This window comes from Octodon degus, unplaced genomic scaffold (genome assembly GCF_000260255.1).
Source record: "Octodon degus isolate 3935 unplaced genomic scaffold, OctDeg1.0 scaffold00170, whole genome shotgun sequence".
Lineage (NCBI taxonomy): Eukaryota > Metazoa > Chordata > Mammalia > Rodentia > Octodontidae > Octodon > Octodon degus.
The window spans coordinates 2,426,101-2,448,247 of NW_004524746.1; the positions used below are offsets into that span (position 1 = coordinate 2,426,101).

At 40.8% G+C, this 22,147-nt stretch overlaps 1 protein-coding gene across 1 annotated transcript; it reads left to right on the top strand.

Annotated features, from left to right (window-relative positions):
- The first annotated feature begins 8,630 nt into the window (after window positions 1–8,630).
- Wnt16 (Wnt family member 16) lies at window positions 8,631–21,348 on the top strand. Its single transcript, XM_004643305.2, has 4 exons — window positions 8,631–9,037; window positions 9,228–9,475; window positions 11,262–11,548; window positions 17,662–21,348. Exons 1-4 carry the CDS (start codon window positions 8,943–8,945, stop codon window positions 18,124–18,126), a joined length of 1,095 nt encoding a protein of 364 aa, XP_004643362.1. The 5' UTR covers window positions 8,631–8,942; the 3' UTR covers window positions 18,127–21,348.
- The last annotated feature ends 799 nt before the right edge of the window (window positions 21,349–22,147 follow it).

The window sequence follows — 22,147 nt, forward strand, 5'->3', positions numbered from 1 at the left end:
GTGCCCCACTAGAATAAGAGAGTAAGCCCCAAATGAGAAACATACAAGATTCATAAAATGAGGTATTCAATTTATAATACAATAAAAAACTAACTAAAAGCAGGAGAAGGCTAAAGAAAGAACAAAAGGCAATTGTAATATAATGTATAGTTTAGCATGACTACCAGTAGAAGTTGTAATAATGTAAAAGTCTTCTGTTGATCGAACCACGACTTTGAAACGTCTCTACTGGTGAAGAGGTAGAAAGGTAAGAAAGCACAGGGTGGGAGTAAGAGCGGCAGACATGGTCTAAGAGTTTCAGTTGCAAAGTAATGGCATAAGTGTTGTCTTTACCAAACTGATGAAAATACTGAAAGAACCAGCAGCACGCCCAGCACGCTGGCAATTTTGCAAAGGGTGAACTATCAGTGGGAAGTGGGAGGCTGGATTTTCATTCATGGCATAGGATTTTTTTGCTTCATAGATTTTTTTACTTCATGGATTTTTTTTTTAAAGACAGAATCAATTTTTTAAAAAAAATCTAAGGTATTATCAGAATTTTAGTGGGAGAATTATTGTCTTTATATTATTCTGCAAAATTGTATGGTTTCTGTTACATGCCCTTGATTAGACTATGGGATAGTCCAGTTTAAGTATAAGGGAAAAAAGCCACAGAAAGATTCGAAGACTTGTTGAAGGTCACTGCGTAAACTAAGCCCAAAAGACAAACAGTGCAGTGGAAGCTTAGTCTTTCTAAGCGCTTCTTCTGTTCACTCCAGCTGTGAAATATATTTATGACTCTTGACTCCTTTATTTGTTCACTTTTGAATTCCAGGCAAGACACACCTTTAAAGCAAGCAATCCCTAAAAATAACCCTGTCTTAAGTGTTATCAAATGACTTAAATTTTCTTAAAAACATATTTCTTTAAATGCAGTCACAAGCAGCTTAACATGCTCCGTCTAGTCTGAAAACGTATTCAGTCTAGCAACAAGTGACTGTGACTAGCAAGTGAGTCTGAATTTCCTAGTGCTTATGCGCTCACCTGCACCCATCGCATTTGTCACATGTAACACACTGACTTTAAGCTACTTGATTATTTTGTGATTTAAAGTCATCCAACTTAATAGCGATCGGGCTGCCGAAGACGCTTCTGCACCACCGGCCGGAGATAATGAAGTATAAAGGAATCATGAATGAATATGAAAGTTACTGAAGGAAGCTGCAAATAGGATTGCAAACCTAACAACGTGTTTCTTGAGTCTGAAAAGGTCAAGGATGCTACTCTCCCCTCCGCCTCCGCTTCCTGGTGTCTCTTCCAGGTTCTCCCTCCATTTCCTGTTGTCTCTCTCAGTTTTTTCCCTCAGAATGCGTGCGAAGGTTGGCATAAGAGGAGCCCTGTGGTCAGAAAGTTCTATAATTGCTCATGAACCTGCCACTTCTCAGCCTGAGACATGGTAGATGTACAGGATCAGCCTTGCTGTAGTATCTTAGCCTTGCTGTCTCCTGTCCAAGAAGGGATAGGAAAATTCACTTTGTGTAGTCCAGCACACTAGGAAGTTTTATACTCGATAAAGCTGATACTTTGCCCGAACTGGTTCAGTTCTTTCTGTACATGCTTTATTCATCAGAACCCCTGGGGCAACGAGGGGGTGGAGTACGAAGGGTAAAATTCCAGCCTTGAACCCCACCCTGGACTGCCAACAATTACTGTAAGATTAAGATACGCTGAGGGCCAAATCAGTTCCTGAAGGGAAACTTCCAACCGAAGCCTGCCATAACTCAGTTAACCTGTAAGGCAAATATTAGTCCACTCCCCAAAACAGCATTAAAAAATGGCTCCACTGTGTTTGCCTGGTGCTGGTTTCACTAGCGTCCCCTGGGGACTTCAGACAATGCAGTGGTGCTAAAGTAGCAACTGGAATCTTTTATGCAGTCGGCTGGACTCCCGCTCTGTGCTGGCATCTAGCCCAGTATATCAAAATTGTGGTTTTTCAGCCCATTTTGGAAGCTGCTTCACTAAGCCATGTGACAACCCCAAAAGTTGGTCTGGCACAGGAAGACTTCATCATACTGGGAACCTGAGAGCCCTCCAGTTGCTGAGTTTGTATTGATGCCTCCCTCCCCGTAATCATTAACAGAAGGTGAGAGGGCTGCGCTGGAACACACCTCACACCTACCATGTAGTTTGTGTTTATGCCCCTGGAGCCTCATAAATCTCCAGGCTCTGTGCACTTGCCTACTCAAATAAAAGCCATCTCTGGGAAAAGCACTGGCAAGAGTCTGAGTTATTAGGCAAGCTCAACAAACTTACCTGGGAGGGCATGAGGCATGGCTTCAGATTTGTCAGGAAGATTTAAGAGTATCAGTTTATTAACTGATTTTAGCACTAGCAGAAACGCAAGCTGTGAAGACTTTAGACATAGCCATCTGGTGTTCCCCTTGGATAAATCATATGGTGCATTTGAATGCAATGTCATAGGTACAAGACATGGCGGATTTCCAATTGAAAAATGGCAAGTTAGTAGATTATGTCAGTGCTGACAACTCCCAATTTAGTGCTTCAGTGATTTCACTGTTTCTGTGTGAGAGATTTCTTGCCTGTTAGAACAACAACTGCACAACCAATACCTCTTGTATACTCAGCATGCAAAATGGTAGGTGCTGGGAGTTGAAAAGATACTTAAACCACTTTGTTGAAAGGTATTTATAATTGGTGAATAAAGGCAAGGCATACTAGATCATTAGAAAGTAAAAATATGTTTAGTAATGGATTAAAACATTTTTTAAATCTTTTATTTATCTGGCACAGGGTCTTGCTACACAGCTTGGACTCGCAGTGATCTCCTCAGTGCTGGGATTGCAGGCGTGTGCCATCACACCCGGTTTTGGAGGCCAGCAAGGTGCTCTCAGGCTCTGGGGCTGGCACAGCATGTGGTACCGGGGATTGAACCCGGGTCTTGTGCTTGCCAGGCAGCTACTTAGACTGCCAAGCTATCTCCCCAGCCCCAGTAATGAATTTTTTAATGAGAACCTTAGGTGATGGAGGAATTGGGCTGAGCAGGACTTAAATACAATATGATAAACTATTAATGTGATATGTATGACCTAGAAACTGGGTGGGTAACTTTAGATAAGCGGAAAGGAGAGAAATACTGCTGCACTAGCAGTAGTATTTGTAAAAACAAGCTGATTTAAATATGCAGGCCCTATCTATGGAATAGGAAAAAAAGAAATTGGGCTGCATGGAGAAAATGAGTATAAGGAAAAGGGGTGAATATAATCGGAAACGAGTGCTACTGCGTAACAAATAACAAATGAAAGACTTTAGAAGTCAACCAAAGAGCTTAAGACCAATGTAGGGATAATTTTTTTTTAATTTTAGTCAGAAAAATGGAAATATTAAGTTCAAGTTTCGATGTGATTTACTTCAGTATAAAGATTGAGAAGAGTAAACATCAATGTTATTTGCTACTTGGCCGGACTTAAGAAAATGTACTTCAACAATTCCCGGTGCTTAAATTGACCAAATGGTAAACCTGGAAGAGTCCCTGATTTGTGACCGGTGCATGTTGGCTGAAGGACAGTTAAAACATCACAGCACCGTCTTTCCATAGAACTACCAGTAGTGAGGGAGATACAGTCAACTCAAAATGACCTTTCCCTGCACATTGTGGGTGCTCTATTTTAGTAAAACCTTCCAAGAAGAGAAATTTATTTTTTGTCTTGTAGGTGATACAAGGATTACTCTGTAAATGTTGCTATAAAAATGTAAATTCCAGATTTTTTAAGCTGTTTTCTTAATGCCTTATTAAAGCTGCTAATAATCCACTAATTGGTGAAGTTGCTTTATTTGGAAAAAAAATCAGAAAATTTTGTTTAAAGATGTACTCAAAGAATCCATCTTGTCACATATTTCAGTTCTGTGTCTTCCTTCCCTGTGTCCTCTGGACCACAGTGGTCACTCTTGTTTGTTGACCATGGAGTCGCTTTGTTCCGGCATTCTGAAAAGACTGTGCAGTGCCTATAAATAATACTTAAAATGAGTCACAATTTTTTTTAAAAAAGGGTATTCTTTAATAATTTTACTTTTTTGAAAGTAGGTTGGCAGGGAGATGTAGTTCAAAAGATAAGTCACTTTCTGTTAAAGTTTTATGAGGCTTCTTCAACCTTAAATTCTAGGAAAAGGAAAAAAAAAAAAACAACTCTGTACTTGTGGAAATTTGAACAGCAAGACACCATCTAATGTTCAAAAGTCCTGTTCTTTCTCCTGAGATTATCATTGGTGTCTACTCTGCTACCCTAAGCCTGTCATTCCCTTGGGCTTTTGGGGCAACCAAAGGGCAGCAGGGCATGCAGAATGGCATTCTTCAGAGAGCCAGTAGTCACAAGCCAGTGCTCTGTCCCACACTTGTGCCATCCAGGTGGAATTTAAAATAGAATGGATGGGGACCCAGTTATGTAAAAAGTCACCTCTGGTCTTCTGTTCCCCTGTGGGAGTTAAGACCAGCTGGGGTGCTGCTGGTATCAGTTTCCAGAGTGTAAGTCTCTGTGATCTGCAACAGAAATTCTTACAACAGGGCTCTTAGAAGTCTCGCCCTCTGATGGGCTGCCAAAGGCACAGTCCAAGGCATATCTGAGAGGCAGACTTTTTGCTGAGTTTCCCAGGGCCTGAGAGAAAACTAACAGAAGGAACAGGCATGCCTGCTTTTAAACTGGTATACACAACTATGTGGGGTGGAAGGTGGGAGTTTTTGCTGGCCAACTACTTATCTGGTTCCATTGCCAAAGCTGGCCAGAGATGGCCACAGTCACAGTCTCAGAGCCTGGAGAGGGCTCCTTGAATGAAATGAGTGTATGTGAAACCTGGATCGTCCCTTCTTATGGGCTCTTCCCAATTAATCCAAAATGTCTTCCTCCCTGCTAAGAAAGCAAATTCAAGCGTATTCTCCCTTTGTGAAATCAAGAATTCATAAACGCTTCAGAGTCCTGTGCAAATGTGAGCCCATGGTACTGCTCTAAAGCAGCATTAGTGGAACTGGCCGTACCTGAGTTCAGATGGGGAGATGATACAATATTTTCTCCCATTTCTTGAATGACTAATAGCATAATCTTTATTTTATTATTATTATTTTTTTATTTTATGTGTTTGGTACAAGGTCTCACTATATAGCTCAGACTTGTAGTAATCCTGTTTTCTGCCTCTCTAGCACGGAGATTACAGGTGTGTACCACCATGCCTGATCTCAAGTGGCTTGGAACACCCGGGGTCGTGGCCAGAATGACATGCTGTACCAGGGATTGAACCCCAGTTCCTGCGCTTGCCTAAGCAGGTGCTTAGTGTGCTGAACTATCTTGCTGGCCCTGGCATGATCTTTAAAACATTTTATTGACCTCTGGTCTTCTCCTATTGATCATCTGAAACCTGGAAAACTTGAATAGCACAACTCAGCATCAAGTTATATTCTACTGATCTAAAATTTGTCCTCCTTACCAATCACACAACCAAATGTTTAACATAGGAAATAAAGCCCCTGCTTATGGCTAAAGAGATAAACAATTTAAAATCTGTTCAGATTTCATGTTTTACTTTATCCCTCAAGCCTAAATGGAGAGCATAAAGCTTACTATAACCACTAATAACTGTGGAGAAGGAATGCTTTACATGAATTGATATAGAGCAGATTATAAAAGACCTTTCATATCACTTTCATATTCCAGGATCATTTGACAAGAACCACATACACCTCTCTTCTCCCTCTGGCCTTCAGGACTGCACCAAGAGATTCAAATCTGAAAGAGAGCCTCTGCTAATTTTACAGATGGGAAAACTGAAGCACTGAGCTGAAATGAGTCATTGGAAATTATCAGCTACTGAGGAGGATTACACAAAACTGGACACAGGACTCTCTACGCAGCTCCTCCCAGCCCACAAAACACACACACACACACACACACACACACACACACACACACAGCAGAGAGTGGGAAAATGGAAAGCATCCATTGCAGCAAACTGCCACAACCCCCTCAGAAAGACTCACTTCAGTACAACTTTGTTAGGAGACTTCCCCTCCAGAGTTTTGTTTATTTTTGTAAAACAGAACAATTTTCCAATGGAGATATCAGTGAAGGAACTATGAGACACAGATGAGAAGTTTCAACCATAGGGCCCAAGTGATGAGGGATTTCGTCAGGAAAAAAAGTAGTGGTTTTGATTAGGTTACACAGCAATAAGTGGGAGGAACAAGGCTTTTAAAGTAAGATTGAGTTTTAGCTCCTGTACTTGTTAGCTGAAATATTAATTCCCTCATCTATAACATTAGCACCAGTTGTTGGGGGTAGGACTGGAATCTTGTGTGTGAGGAGAGCAGGTGAAAGATATGAGGAGGTGGGGAGAGAGAGAGAATCTGGGCCATATGCTAGGCTCTACGTGCACGAAGTTCATGACGTCTGACCAGCACTGAAGTGGCTGTTTAACTGAATGAAACATCTACTTCTTCAGCAGAAGCCACTCTGAACATTGGTTTCCTTTGCTTTAGAAGTAGAGAAGGAGTGAATTCGAAGGTCCTACATCATGTAAAATAGGTACAGGACTTGGATCTGAAAGTGTTTGACTCAGTGTTTGACTCAGTGTTCTAGCCTCTTAAGAATAGCGTACTCTGTTCCCTCAAAAGTTGTGGATAGTGTAGTATCCTGAGAATAATAACATAGAAAATTTCAAATGATCCCTTCCTCTGCTTCGAAGACCAGATTTAACAACCTTCCCATGTGTGTTTGCAGCACACTGTACCCCCCATGTGTTACACTGTATTGTCATTGCATGTTCACTTGCATGTCTCACCAAGTAGGCTATGAATTCTGCAACCATAGAACTCAATGCTATTCTTTTTTTAATCCATAACAGAAGCTCAGTTTGGTTTTTTGAATGAAAAGAATTCAACAGCTGCTTTGAGACATTTACCATTGTTGGCCTAAAAACATCCTAAGGGACTGTTGTTTTCCACTTGCTCCCTCTAATCCGAAGATTGCACCCCTCCAATTTTCCTCACAAGGAAGAAACTTCTCCAGTTCCAGCACTTTGGCCACTTAGGTATCTACTCAAGATGTTCCCCATCATAGTAATCCACTCAATAAATTGTTCTTCAAAACAGAACCTCACATACTGGGCCCAGTGGCAGTGGTACAGCAATGGATATACCATGGTCCCTCTTGGAGAAGCTCACAGAGTAAAGTGAGCTTGCATGAAGGCTGATTTGCAGAGAGGCCACTAGCCATTAGCCAAAAATATTTCTGGATCAGTAACTATACCCTATCATCAACTTGACTTTGTAAAAATTACAATGTGGCTTTAGAACCTGGTACATAGCGTACACTCACTGAGTATTTGGATAAAGGAGTGAATGGGACAGAATGGGAATTTCAGGGAGCTTTACCGCTGTGGCAGACAGAGGGAATATAAAACAAATGTTAGAAAAGTCTGTATGCAAGTGAACTAGCTCGGTGCTCACTGATCTGATATGGCCACCTCAAGTGGTTCCTAGAACTTCAGAAGTCCAGGGGGCACAGGTGTGTTTTTCAGGAACATTTCTTGCATCTACATACATAAAGCAGTGCTAGTAGCACAGCTAAATGTCTCTGGTTGCATTCAGAGCTCTCCCAAAAACCTTGCATCCTACGAAACCCCAGCTAGCCAATCTGGCAAAGCCATCACCTGCTGGAACATTTCCTGCACCTGGAGTACCTTCTGCCCCACAGCGTACACTGCTAGCCTGTGGATGTTCCTTTACTGATAAGTTCCAACTTTTTTCATTGTACACTTCCTGCATAAGGCTGGTTGGCACACTTAATGGATGGGCATTTGTCTGTATAAGTTCCTGCAGGACTGGGCATACTTGGTGTCTAAGCTGGTGTTGGCAGGGTGGTTTTCAGCATGTATCCATTCCTGGGAGCCAATGTGGGGCTGGGGAAAAAGAGTAGGTACATAATCCTCATCTATTCTTAAGTCTCCACTTAGAAGTGCCCTTCATTGGCCCCTAGTTTTACTTGGGCAGATCGTGCCAAATACTTTGGGAAATAAGACCCAAAAAATCATAAATACAACTGAAATACTGTAGATTAAGTGGCTGAAATCTCCCCTTTATCTAAAAGCAAATGCTGACTAAATGATGAGGACTTTAAATCCCACAGCATCTTTATCCTCTCTGTGAAGTCTCCTCATACACGAGTCCTCTAACAAGTGGTTGGAAGGTCAGCTTGTTTCGTTTGAACTCTGTGATTATTCTCCTGAGAGACGGAGAGAAAAGAAGGGAGGGGAGAGACTTTGCATCCACTCCAGATGAAGCGGGTGGGTGTGACTGAAATGCCTCGCATGAAACCCTTGTGTTCACCCAGGGTTGCTAAGACAGGCTCTTCTACCAGTCATCGGGTTGCATCAAGCCCGCCACAACTTGCACCAAGGAGGCTTCGACAGGAGGAAAGGTCATGACCCCCCTCTGCGTCTGAAGTAGCTGTCGAGGAGGCGAGAGCTCAGAGGGCCCTGCAGGGCCCACTCTCAGCCAATGGGAGCCTGAAGTTTCGGGATGATGAGATGCGGGTCCGCCGCTGGGCCAATCAGGCGCCAGGCGTGGTCAGAGGGAGGAGATGCGAGAAGCTGGGGGCGATGGAGAAGCAGAGACATCAACAGAAGTTTCTCACCTTGGAAAGCTAGGGACTCTCCTGCCTCAAGCACAGCTCTGCCTCAGCGCAGGAGCAAGGGGTCCAACCCAGACCTTGCAGCGGCTCACTCTTCAGGCTGGCCTGGGGGCTGCTGGGCGCCACTAGCATTGGCGGTCTTCTTATGTTTTCTGCAAGGAGAAAGAGGCCGAGGGACAGCGTGGTGCTGGAGAGCTGACCCCAGCGCCGCGGGCCTTGGAGAGGTTGGGCGAAGACGAGCGAGCTGCGCTGGGGACTCCATGCGGGGCCATGGACAGAGCGGCTCTCCTGGCCCTGCCCCGCCTGTGCGCGCTGTGGGCGGCCCTGCTCGCGCTCTTCCCCTGCGGAGCTCACGGCAGCTGGATGTGAGTACCGGGTCAGCAGAGGCGCGAGGGTTCTGTGGAGAAGGGGCGCCCAGCCCCGGGGAGCCTGGCACGGAGGCCGGCAGAGGTGGGGCGGTGACCGGCGGGCGGGCCACCTAATTTTCAGGAAAACCTCTGGGTCGGGGAGGACAGCGGGGAGGCGGCTGACGCTAGGGGCGGCCTCGTGTCACAGGTGGCTGGGCATCGCCTCCTTTGGGGTTCCGGAGAAGCTGGGCTGCGCCAACTTGCCGCTGAACAGCCGCCAGAAGGAGCTGTGCAAGAGGAAGCCCTACCTGCTGCCCAGCATCCGCGAGGGCGCCCGGCTGGGCATCCAGGAGTGCAGGAGCCAGTTCCGGCACGAGCGCTGGAACTGCGAGGTCGCCGCGGCCGCGGGGCCCGCGCTCGGCGCCGCGCCCCTCTTCGGCTACGAGCTGAGCAGCGGTGAGTCCGGGACCCGGGGGCTGGCGGGGCCCGAGGGCGACGACCCCTCTGCCAGTTTCTTCAAGTGAAGTCGCTGGCGCGGGCGCGGACCCGCGGCCCTCCAGGTCCTGAAAGCGACCGCGAGGGGCAGGGAACCCAGGTCGCAGGTGCGGGCCGCAGGGGGCGGCGCCCAGGCCCAGCGCGACCCCTGCCGCGGCGCCCTCGGAGCTGGGGAGAGCGCGGACCCTCCCGCCGGCGACCCCCGGGGGGCGCAGCGCCCCGCGCCAGGCACCGCGCGGAAGCACAAGGTCGGCGGCGGGGAGCGCGGCGGCCGCCGCATCTGCTTCGATTTAACCAGCCCCGCTGCGCACCGCGCGGGCTCGAGCGGCTGGCTGGGACGCCCCAGCGTTGGGGACTCCGAGGAGCCCCGGGTGCGCCGAGTAAGGGCAGGTAAGGGCTCCGTCCCGGACGACCCCCCGTGCCGCCAGCCTGACTGCGGTCCCTTGAGCTCTCGCCTCCGACTTCATTTCCTTCTCTCCCTCCCTCGGCGCACTCGCGCCGTGCGGGAAGCTACGGAGAAAAAAGATAAAGAGTTTTCGTTCCGCGTGCGCAGGAACTTGGTGAGGATAAAGGTCAAAGGGGCCAAGACTGTTCCAGGAACAACAGCAAATTACAGCATCTTAGGACCGGGGCTCGGGAAGGCGCACTGTCGTTTTCCCACCCAGTTCGCTTCCCTTCTCCCTGCACCTTGACCCTTCCGCACGCGGTGCCGACACGCGCGGTCGCCAAGGCGCTGCCCCCGCCCGCGCCTGGGCTCACAGCCGCGAGGGAGCCCTGACCCGCCCCACGGGGGGCGAAGAGCGAAGAAAGAGCAGCGAGGTGTGCTCTCATAGCTTCTGAAATCCAGAAGCCCTAGCTGCTGAAAAGGTTTATTGGACAACGGACACGAAACCGTTCCTACTCCAATCTAAACATCTGGAAAGGAAAAAAAAAGTTGCCTGCTAAATCCTTTCTGGTCTATTTTAGTAATATTTTAGTTGAACTTTAATTTTTAAAGAGTTTTAGCACAAACGCTACTGCAAGAGTGCTAAATACCACTACTCCAATAAAATACTTTTCCATGATTTTTTTTTCTTTTTTTTTTTTTTTTTGGCTAGTGATATTTTAATTATCTTACTTTTTCTTTAAGACTGCAAAAGGATTAGCTAGTACTATATAAAACGCTGACAGCGGCATACTGTGATCAGTGGTCGCTATTAACAATGTTTGGTTTTTTTCTCTAAAAAGTTTACTCTTTAATGTGAAAGCAAACAAACATTTCTCTGTAAATTGGCTTGGTCTTTGCATAATTTCAATTTACATTCTGATAAATATGATTTATGCAAAAAAAGTCATACTAAAACGTTCAGCCTGTTATGTTTTAAATTTAAAAGGAAAAGTAATCTAGTTTCATTTGGGTGTTTTACTACTACTTACTGTATCAATGTAAAAGATTTAAAACATATATTATTGAGCTATTATTCAAAGCTAAGCTGTTTTGAAATTTTTTAATTTTATTTTAAATTTTAGAAAGATGGTTGAAGAGATGAGGACACTGTATGAAAAGCAAACTGTTCAAGTGGAATATTGAAAATGAATGTTATCTTTTTAAAGACTAGAACAATAAAAGATCTCCTTCCTAAATATGTATTCACTAAAACATTAATTGAAGACTATTGAAAAAGTACTTAGCTTTTAAGAGTCATCTTCTGAACACAGGCAGAAAGTGACATGGTTCTCTGACCTTTCAGTGTATGTTTTATTTTAGGCACCAAGGAGACAGCATTCATTTATGCTGTGATGGCAGCAGGCCTGGTCCACTCTGTGACCAGGTCGTGCAGTGCAGGAAACATGACCGAATGCTCGTGTGACACCACCTTGCAGAGTGGTGGCTCCACGAGTGAAGGCTGGCACTGGGGGGGCTGCTCCGATGACGTCCAGTATGGCATGTGGTTCAGCAGAAAGTTCCTGGATTTGCCCATCAGAAACACCACAGCAAAAGACAGCAGGGTACTGTCAGCAGTGAATCTGCACAACAATGAAGCTGGAAGGCAGGTATGTATTAGAGGACCAAACAAAAAATCCAGGGTCCTTATGTAAATCATGTTAGGTTATGCTGCTCGAAAAAGCCATACAAAGTATTTAAAAAATAAATGCTGGCAACATAAATATTCCTTCCTGTGTACTGACCACATTGGTTTAGTTTAAGTTCTGTATCTAATGTGAGCTGAATCTTGTAATAGAATGTGGTTGTATGTTTTATATATCTAAAACATTAATTATAAAATAAGACACATATAAATGCCTTTATCTGGTTAGTGGCAAAGCCAGAATACGATTTGGCCTGTTTTTTTAGCGAGTTGAGTCAAATGTTTTTCTCTCCAAATTTAAATTTTGATTATATTTTCAAAATCCAATTTTTAGTGAGTAACTCATCCTAAACATGATGTCAGTTTTGCCCTTATTCTCTTTTGCATATACTTTGAGAAAACACAATGACTAATTATTTTTTGTAAAAAAAAAAAAAAAGTATTTTTTAAGGGAATTAGTTTAAAAGCAGTGCAGGTTCATTAAAATTTTTTGTAGAATATACATAAATGTAAAGAAGTGCTATTTATGTTAAATGTATGCATAGCTATTTTAAATTATAGCTATCTTAAAATAGATTGAGGAGGGCAAATCTGAAGAACTGCTACCTACTTAATTTCTTTCATGAATTCTTACTTTCTGCAGTGTTTTCCTAAAATGGCATATGCGTGTAGCCTAACTTAACTTTTATATATTTATATTACTAAATGATGATAAAGTTTGAATTCTGCAATATAGTTGAGTTAGTTGGCAATTTATATGGACATTCCTTAAAAAGTATATCTTATTTAATGACTGTACATTTTCTATGTCATCATAAACTTTTTAGGACAGGAGTATTAGCACATATTGTGTATTATTGTAAATGTCCAATAACCTTTTATAAGGTCCCCAAGTGGTCATTGCAGTCTGCCACATTTTCCTGAAGCAAATTAAAACAAGTTGCAGTATCTCTTAGGAACATTTAAAGTATATGTTGCATTTGTTTTACATTTGTGGCAAATGAATAAATGGAACTCATTTAGAAGAGCTGCAAGTTCCAGCCAATTTCCTTTACTTAACTCCCTTCATTTAAAATACAAAGCAGAAAACTGAGAAAAAGTATCATTGTAACTTTGCAAAATCAAATTTAAATTTTCAATTTAATTTGAATGTTCAATTCAAAATAGCAAGCAGGAAAATCAGTAAATAGATACACAAGCTTTCTATAATTTTGTTTAGAAAATTTAAAGGATATTTTATCTAAGTGTTGCTTAACACTAATTATGTACATGTCTCTTTAAAATGTTATATTACAAAATGAAATGAGATATTGCTTCAGTTTAAATATTATCTAAATAAAGAAATATTTATAATTTCTAACATTAATATAAAACTTAAATGTAATTAATGTGTTCTTTTTAATTGGAAAAAATTAGAAAAAATCAAGATACATCAAATTAATGTATTTTACAAAAAGATAGCTAAATGAATGCTTATTATCAGTATATAACTTAAAACTTCTTTAGCCATCTTTGAAATAATTTTGTAGTAATCAAAAATTATAACCAGAATATCAATACTCACAAGCTCATATTATAAGTAATTTTCTTATAGAGTTGTCTCTAAACTTATGAAAAACACTAATGCACTGTAAAATCTGTTTTTATTAATAACATTAAGTATCTATTGGGTGTTTATTTCATTTTGTGTGCTTTATCATAAGTAGCTAGCACTATTTGCCTCTGTAACTGTAAATGTTGATCTTGAACTATTGTTTATATTCTGATTTTATTAAAAACATACAACTCTTCAACATTAGTTTTAATCCACTCCTTGTTAGCAAAAAATATTTCCTCATCCTAAGTAAATTTTTATTTTAATTCAGCCCGAGCAGAAATAATTCAACCTTTAAATATCTGTACACGCTGTGCAAACTTTAGTCTTTTCCTTATTGAATTTTTTTCCTTCCATTGTTCTAGGTGGAATCTTAAAATATTTACCTGGTTATTTTGAGAGTACTAGTTTGGGGTTTGTTGTTCTTTTCTCATGTAGTATTATAACTGAAAACATTTTTGTATTTTTCTTTCCATTGGTGGTAAAGCAAACAAACTCAAACTAAAACCAAAAGCAGGTTTGTAGGTTGTTACCTAACAAGTGCAGTCAAGTCAATTTTTAATATTGGCTATTAGAATTTTAATCTATTGTGCATGTTTGTGTGAGCAAAGTTCAAGGTCTGCATTCAATTGAATTACTTTTTCTATTCGCAAAATCTGAAACTCAAAATGTAGGAACGTATTCAGAGAAATGTGGGTACTGGCGCTTAGTAGTGCTATGAGCAGGATAGATGATTTTCTAACCACTGACCTTAAATACTCTGATTCCCACTTGGTTTCTGACACCATTCCTAAAGTTATGACTCCAAGAATAATGTAGCTGGATGGTGATTGGCCGACAGAATGATGTGCTGTCTTCCAGGGGCAGAACTTCTGGGAATAATGTGACTTGGAATATTTATGGGTATTTCTTTTGGTGTGCTTAAAATATTTCCATTCTTACCATGTCCACCTCATAAACTTAAAAGTTTCCTTACCCCATAATTTGTTTTATGATGAGTAACTCAACAAAGTGGGAAGAGCCAGCCCCAAATTCATTGACCTGTTTCAAGAATATTTATAAGAGGTTGAACAACACGTAAGTGCTTTTGCTTTTTAGCAGGTTCAAATATTTGGGGGCAGAAAAGGACAAAATGGGTCAGAGAATTAGGACTGCTATGCACATACATCTGGCCTCCTATTACAGTTTTCATGAAATCTTGAATAGTTCATCCAATTGTTGACAAAATGAAATGTTAGTCACAAAATACTCTGCAATGTTTTTCTGGCCATTCCTGTAAAGTCAGGTTAAAGCAATGTGCTGCCTTGCCTTTGAGTTAAAATTATAGATCCATCAGTCCTTAAACTACCTCATCAGAAATTTATCGAACCAAAATGTAGGTGAAGATTCCAGTAGACTAAAATGACACCCTCCTTCCTAATTGCTGTCCTATAGTTTAAAAATGTTCACCAAAATGTGCACATCTGTTTGCAATAGTTAACAAAACATTCCTCTGTTAATATCGTTATAAACCTTAACAACTCAAGTAGAGTAGAGGAAGGAATTTTCTCATAACCACATGCAACTCATTCGGCTGCTGTATCTCTTACTTTTTGTTACCAGAAAATGATGAAATACCACAGCAGCTCAAATGACTATTTAACACTAATTAAGGACCCTGGCAGAAAAGATATAGATATATTTCTTGGTGGGTTTTTTTAGTGTTCCTGTGATTTCCTTAAATACACTTATATTTTCCACTTTCATTTCACTCCATTCTACTATCTTGTTGCATATAAAGACTTTATATCATATATCATCAAAATATATAAGACAAGTGTTTTAACCACATTGTTTCTCTGTAAAACTGGAATCATAACTAAGTACCTATTATTAACAACCTACTAGGTGCAAAGTATTTCTTCCTAAATCAAGTAAAATAATTTATGAAAATGAGCTCTGAGAAAGACTAAATTCTATAATTCTGTGTGTGTGCCTGACCTCAAATTGCATTTCATAAAAATCTAACTGGTGATTATATTGCTTTAATTCAGCCAAGTTCCATCCTTACAGTGTTAGAAAGGCTACAATCATTCCAATTAGATGTCAAATTATTGAGATTTTCCTTTAAGTTCATTTATATATGTAGAGTCTAGCATAGAAAAATAATATATGGAATATAGATATTTAAAATATAGCTTCTTTTCTTAATCCTATTGTTAGGGCCATGAGTAACTTAAAAGTTATAGAATAAGCTTTTAAAAAACATCAGTGGAGTTATATACTCCAGATATTTAAAAGAGTTGGTTTGCTAGAGTGGGAAAAATTTCCAAAAATTCAGATATGAATACAGCAATGAGTCTGAAGTTGAGTCTGAACCTAGAAAGCAATTTATCACTTTTGTGGACTAAGACTGTTGTGGATGAGGCAGAGGCAAGACTGGAGGAGAGCCTTTGCGGCTCAAACCCTTCCTGTGCCGCTCTCCCTTCTGACCCTTGTTCACAAAGGCGACTGTATCACTTTCTCCAGATCAACCTACCAAGGGAGGATGAGTTCGAACCACTCCGGTGAGTGGGACTCATTATTCAGTCAGCACTGGATGAGCATCCACTCTGCCCCTGCGGCCTTGCGAGTGGTCTGGACTCCTTACATGATGTCGGAAGAGCTTAAGGAAAGGAAGCGAGCGAGCTCCTCAGCCATGACCCAGAGGAAATGGGAGCTTTGCATTCCTAAGTGATGACTGTCAGGAACCTTGATCAGGTTTAAACACACAACACACGTTCTCTAATTTTTAACTTTTAGACAATTTATTTCATTGCTACCTAGCACTAATTGAGCTCTCTTGCTCATATTCGTCAAGTGCTCAAAATCTGGATAAAGTTGGCAGATTGCTTAAGTTAAGCATGTATTTGCCCTTAAAGAGCATCTTAAAGAACTGATGACTTTCTGAATATCAGATCCCACAAATTAAATGAAATAAGCCTGAGTGCCATCATTTTTGAATTGCGCTTACATCACTGTAGTATACATTTTACTGTGGGTTAATAAGAAATTGATACGCTTGTTAGTTTTTGGTTTTGTAAATTCAAAAAGAGCCTATATGCTGTGGTCTATAAAGAACAGAGTGTAAGTATTATTTTATTGTTTCAAATACTAGTAAGAAGTATTAAACCTTGTACAAATCAATGCCATATGCCTTCATTTAAGGTTTCAAATAAATCTTAATTGTTTACAATACTCAGCATCATTAGACAGCTCAGAAAATTGTTAATTTTTTCAAAAACATGTAATTTCATAAACATGTCAACGTTGGATTTGGTACAAAATAGCAAATTATAGAGACCTGCGACTTTATAGTTTTGATAAGAACGATAAGTAGACTTTAAACTGTGAGATTTTCTTTTCTTTGGTGAGATTTTATATATAATTTCCAAGTTATTGAATAGATGGATCTATTTTTCATTTTAGCTAATATGTTGACAGTACCAACTCTACAGCTAGTGCTGAGGATTTACTGTTCTGTTCTGCCATATTGGGGGACCAAAGAAAGCTATGCTGGCTAGCTTGATACATGAGAGGTTAGAGCCTGGGAACTTTTGAAGTCTCTAGTTCCTTCTCTCCTCGTTTTGACCAGTCTAACGTGATTAGTCAGTGTTTTCCATTTGATCTGTGATGGGGTAGCCTGCCCTCCCTTTCCCCAGTCCCTGTGAGAGTAAATTATAGTGTGATCAAACCTAAGGCCTCCGAATTGTATTAATTCAACATCATTACATTACTGGACATCATTAAAATCATCTGAGCAGTTCACTTGAATAGGTAAAGCCAGAATCTCAAGGGTTTGAGCACTGGGTACTTGTGAAGTTTCAGGGCAGTTTTGATGCACTGTTATATCAGTGCTTCTAAAATTTTAGTATGGATAAGAATCACCTGGGGACGGGGACCGGGAGATGGCTCAGTGGAATAAGTGCTTCCCTGGCAAGCACAAGGGCCTGAGTTCAATCCCTGGTTCCGCCAAAGGAAAAAAAAAGAAGAAGAAGAAGGAGAAGAATCACCTGGGGAATCTTAAATAAAATCTAGCTTCTGATTCTATAGGAATGGGGCTTGAGTGTATGTCTCAAAAATCATAGTAAGGTGTTGAATTGTATCAGAATCTCATAGGCAGGCATGAGCATCCCCTTACATCCCAAATTGAGTACAGTACTGGAAATGGGAATAGTTTCCCCTTGGTATCACAGATATTCTCTGGTAATAATATCAACCTGGTCTACTAATACTTTCAGTGTAGTTCAGAAAGGTTTGCTGTTCAGGGTCAAGACATTTGGACAAAACTAAAGGAAAAATATTTGAACTTTACATAGTCTTAAAGATTCTTCATGCTTAAAACCATCATTTTTGTTTATATAGAAATTGATACAGAGAGTTAAGTGATTAGGTTGGTTGTGCTTCTGTTGTTGAGTGAGGCACTTAATGAGTGTCATTTGAACATAAATCACTGTTGGTTTCAGGCTGTCGCCAAGTTGATGTCAGTAGACTGCCGCTGCCACGGAGTTTCTGGCTCCTGTGCTGTGAAAACATGCTGGAAAACCATGTCTTCTTTTGAAAAGATTGGCCATTTGTTAAAAGATAAATATGAAAATAGTATCCAGGTATCAGACAAAATAAAGAGAAAGATGCGAAGGAAAGACAAAGATCAGAGGAAAATACCGATCCGCAAGGAAGACCTGCTGTACGTTAACAAGTCCCCCAACTACTGTGTGGAGGATAAAAAGCTGGGAATCCCAGGGACACAAGGCAGGGAGTGCAACCGTACGTCAGAAGGGGCAGACGGCTGCAACCTCCTCTGCTGCGGCCGAGGCTACAACACGCATGTGCTCAGGCACGTGGAGAGGTGCGAATGCAAGTTTGTCTGGTGCTGCTACGTCCGCTGCAGGAGGTGTGAAAGCATGACAGACGTCCACACTTGTAAGTGACCGCTCCATCTAGCCCGGAACAATGCGCCTCAGCGACATGACGGGATCACAAGCCAAAGGATGCCTCTTTTGTATTGGACTTTCCAGATCTCTGGCCTATTTGGTATTTGCTTTGCCTGAGTGACATCCAATCATGCATCCGTCCTTCACACTTCTTGAGATTTTAAAGTTGAAAAAGTTTCCATTTATCTTTGGATGATTTGGAGGATACAGGTTGACATATAAAAGGAAGACAAGCCCATTTGCTAAGGAAGAGTTGGCCCATACTCAGGATAAGATTCTCAGCTGTGGATCTCAGCTATGGAAATCAATAATGGTGGGTGATTACTACTCATTTTTAGATGTCTCTTACAGGAACAAAGGACATAAAGATGAATCTCATTTATTCTCAGTATTTTAATTGAAAAAATACATAAAGTGTTTTGCATGGGCAGATGTTGAAAAGTTAATCTGAGGGGTGGGTGCTTGCCCTTTTATGCACACCAAAGGAACGATTGCAAAGAACCTTTTTAAGTGATACAATATCTCTAAAAAGTAGTCAGTAGAGTTGTGTGCTAACAAAAAAAAAGTATAGAAACTAAAATCAGTTGGATTTTAAGTGCCTTCTTACCACTATAACCTGCCTAGAAAAACCTCCATAAGTACATAGCACTCTTTTATTTTATACCACTGTTCACTGTTGAAAAATTCAACTCTAAGGGATAGAGGAAGGGAGACCCTAAAATCATAGGAAATGTGAGGGAAAGATATAAAGGGCTCTTATCATTGTAAAGAAAACATCCTTTATCTGTGTAAAAACAGTATTTTGTATAGTATTTTGCTGAAAAAGATTTATATTTTGTAAATATAGTATTTAAGTTATACATCATATATTACATACAATTTAGGACATTTATTGCCAAAGCCCAAAACCTTAGGCAATAAGATTAGCCTCTTTTACTTTTCATGATTAACACTAACTTCTTTAATATTGAGAAAATAGGCAATTGAGCAATTAGTTATACAAATGTGTCTTGCCAAAATGAAATTTTTATGTTATAGATTAAAATGTGCTGCAGAATATTGAGAAGTATGTTACTTCAGTAGCCAGATTAATTGAATTCATTTTTTACATTAGTTTTCTAAATTCATAAGGTTATTATAATAAATTATATAGTAAAAGTCTTAACTGAAAAAAGAATTTAAATCAGATTAATGATCAATTTGTAGATTTGCTATTCTGGATATTTATTGTATTATATGTAATGCTGCACTTCCATTTGAATGTGGAGTGGTCTTACTTGCCTTAATATTCATCCATGTGTATTCGCCATATTTTGCACAGTCCTGGTAAAAATTACAGGGCTGTATGTAAGGTTGTATTTTAATGTAAATGCCTGTTTTATGGATTGTTAATATTTCAGTATTATATAGAAAAAACAATTTTTATGTTCAACATAGAGAAAGACAGAATATTCTTTTTCTCAATAAGATAAATATTTACATATCCCTGAGGTCTCAGTCTTCTTTCTTTTGGTTTTATTTATCCTAATGAACAAAGACACCAGTTGACAATGTCTCAGTTCTCATATTAAAAATCAAGACTGAACATTTAATTGTGATCCTTAAAATTAAAGTAAGTTACTGCTTATTAATGAGAGACTTAGAAAAGGCAGCGGAACAAATATAGTAGTCTTCTGTAGTACATGCTGAATAAAGTAACATGAGAAAACTTATTCTCATGCCTTTCTTGCAAAGGTGATAATTTTACCTTATTGAAACTAAGCACCCGTTTTTAAAAGGAGGAAGATTGTAATGCCCATTGGTGGCTAAAAAATTAATGATTACCTTAACTGATTAGAGAACCAGGCAGCCTATATTTTATAAATGTCGATTATTATTCAGCCATTTCTTCTTGATGTTAATGCATGCTTTTTTTATGCTGGTCAAGAACTCCTCCTACAGTAACTGTCAAACTGTGTCTTTGGGTTTCCTTCTTTCTCATTCTTGGCATCATGGTAGAAATCAACCTTGAGGTTTTCACCTATCTTCCTAATGACCTGCCCTTGGCCCCATCAGTTCACACCCATCATCCCACAGTAAGGCCAAGGCTTTCCTTAGGACACAATTCTGGTGCCAATGATTCTTGTCTAGGCTATGCTATCTGCCAGACTTAGGGTTTTTATGCTGCAAGTAACAGAAAACCCAATCGAGACCAATATAAATTTTAAGGAATGTACTCTGTAATGGAAAACTAGAATTATAAGTTTCAGGTGAAACCTGATCCCTCAATTTCCGTTTCTTTCCTTGGTCCCCACTATCACCCTCTGCCATCCCTTCACCCTTCCCTAGTGGCCCCAGGTTCTCTGCTGTTCTGCCACATTTCCGGGCTTCTTCACAGTCTATCACTCATTCTGAAGAAATACAGGTTTCATTCTAAGGAAAGAGAGAGGCTAATTTGTGGTTGCATATCTAGAATAAAGAAAGAACACTTTCTTTCCCAGAAAGCCCAGCAGAATTCATTTGAGTATCACTGAGTCTGACTGCTTAAATATGCTCATTGTTGAACCAATCAAAAGGACTTATTAGGGGTGGGCAGCAAGCACACTGACCTGTCTTCTGGAAATACTAGCTCCTGCCTGGAGCCTCAGTGAAGTTTACACCAATTAAAACTACACAGCTTGACAATAAGGAGGGGAAGAATCTATAGAGGAAGACATAGACTGCTGTGTTATCAGTAAAGTGAGACTGAATGCTGGGCATCAAGATATTAGACAGTCCAGTTCTAGTGATGTTTAGGGGTCAGTTTCTAGCATAAAATTGAAGTCATAGCCAGTGAACACAAGCCTAAAGTATGTGAATTATTATGTGACTGAAGCTCCTTGATTTGTTTAAATGTCCTTTGTCATATTTTAAGAACAGAGAAAACTCCAGTGGGTTGTTTCTCAACTTTTTAATTTGCAAGTGCCTAACAGAGGTAATTATAAGGTGCAATGACTCACTTTTAATGCTTATATTTAGATGTCCCTGCAAAGCCTCATGAGGTTATAGGTGGGGCTCTTCGGAGGTGGCTGGATCCAGAGTATGTGGCTCTAGAATTAATTCATAGTGCAACGCTAGGCTCAAAGGCACTAGGATTAAGGGTATAAGTGACACCTGCACTAAGCAGCGTGGGTAACATAGAAGGAAGTAAAAGAACCGTGGTCATTCCTTGTTGCTTTGCTGCCTTCTGCCAGCCATGAACTGCTTCTCCTCTGGAACACTTTCTGCCATGTTACCCTGCCTTAGAGCCAGCTGATTATGGACTGAAACCCCTACCAAGTGTGAGCCAAATAAACCTTTTCCCCTTTTGCTTTGGGTGTTTGGTATTTTCTTTCAGCAATAAGAAATGTAACTAAGACAGAATTTGGTACCAGAGAAGTGAGGTCATTGCTGTGAATATACCTGGCTATGGAGCCTTTGAAATCAGCTTGTGGAAAGTGGAACAGTTAGGAAAAGTTTGGAGATGCCAGCTGCAAAAGTAGAGCTGGCTGTACCTGATGGGAGATTCTGCTCAGAGCTCAGAAAACCATAGGGCTGATAAAATTCTGCTAGAGAAGACCAGACCCAGGAAGTGTCTACGTAGAAGGACTGTATTGGATACTGGATTTCAGATCGGCCTTGGCAGAAAGTTTTTGCCTTGGCAGAAAGTTTGTCTGTATTTTGCTTCTGTTCAGAGATTTCTGTCTGCGATGAAGCTTAAGGAGTATGGATTACATAATCTGGCCGAAGAAATTTCAAGGCGGTCTCATATTGAGACAGTGGCATAGTTACTGTTGGGGGCTTTTAGTAAGACATGTTGAGAATCAAGACAAAGAGCCCAAAAGAATGATTCAAAATGCTGTGTTTGGCCAGAAAAGAAGTTCCAGTCAAGTTGTGACCTGCAAAGATGGAAAAGAGGAGAAACTGGTCACTGAAAAGGCAAGCAAGAAAAAAAACAGATTTCAGAAGAAGACAACAGAAAAGATGACCTAAGGATATCATAAGAAGTGGCAGGTATTCA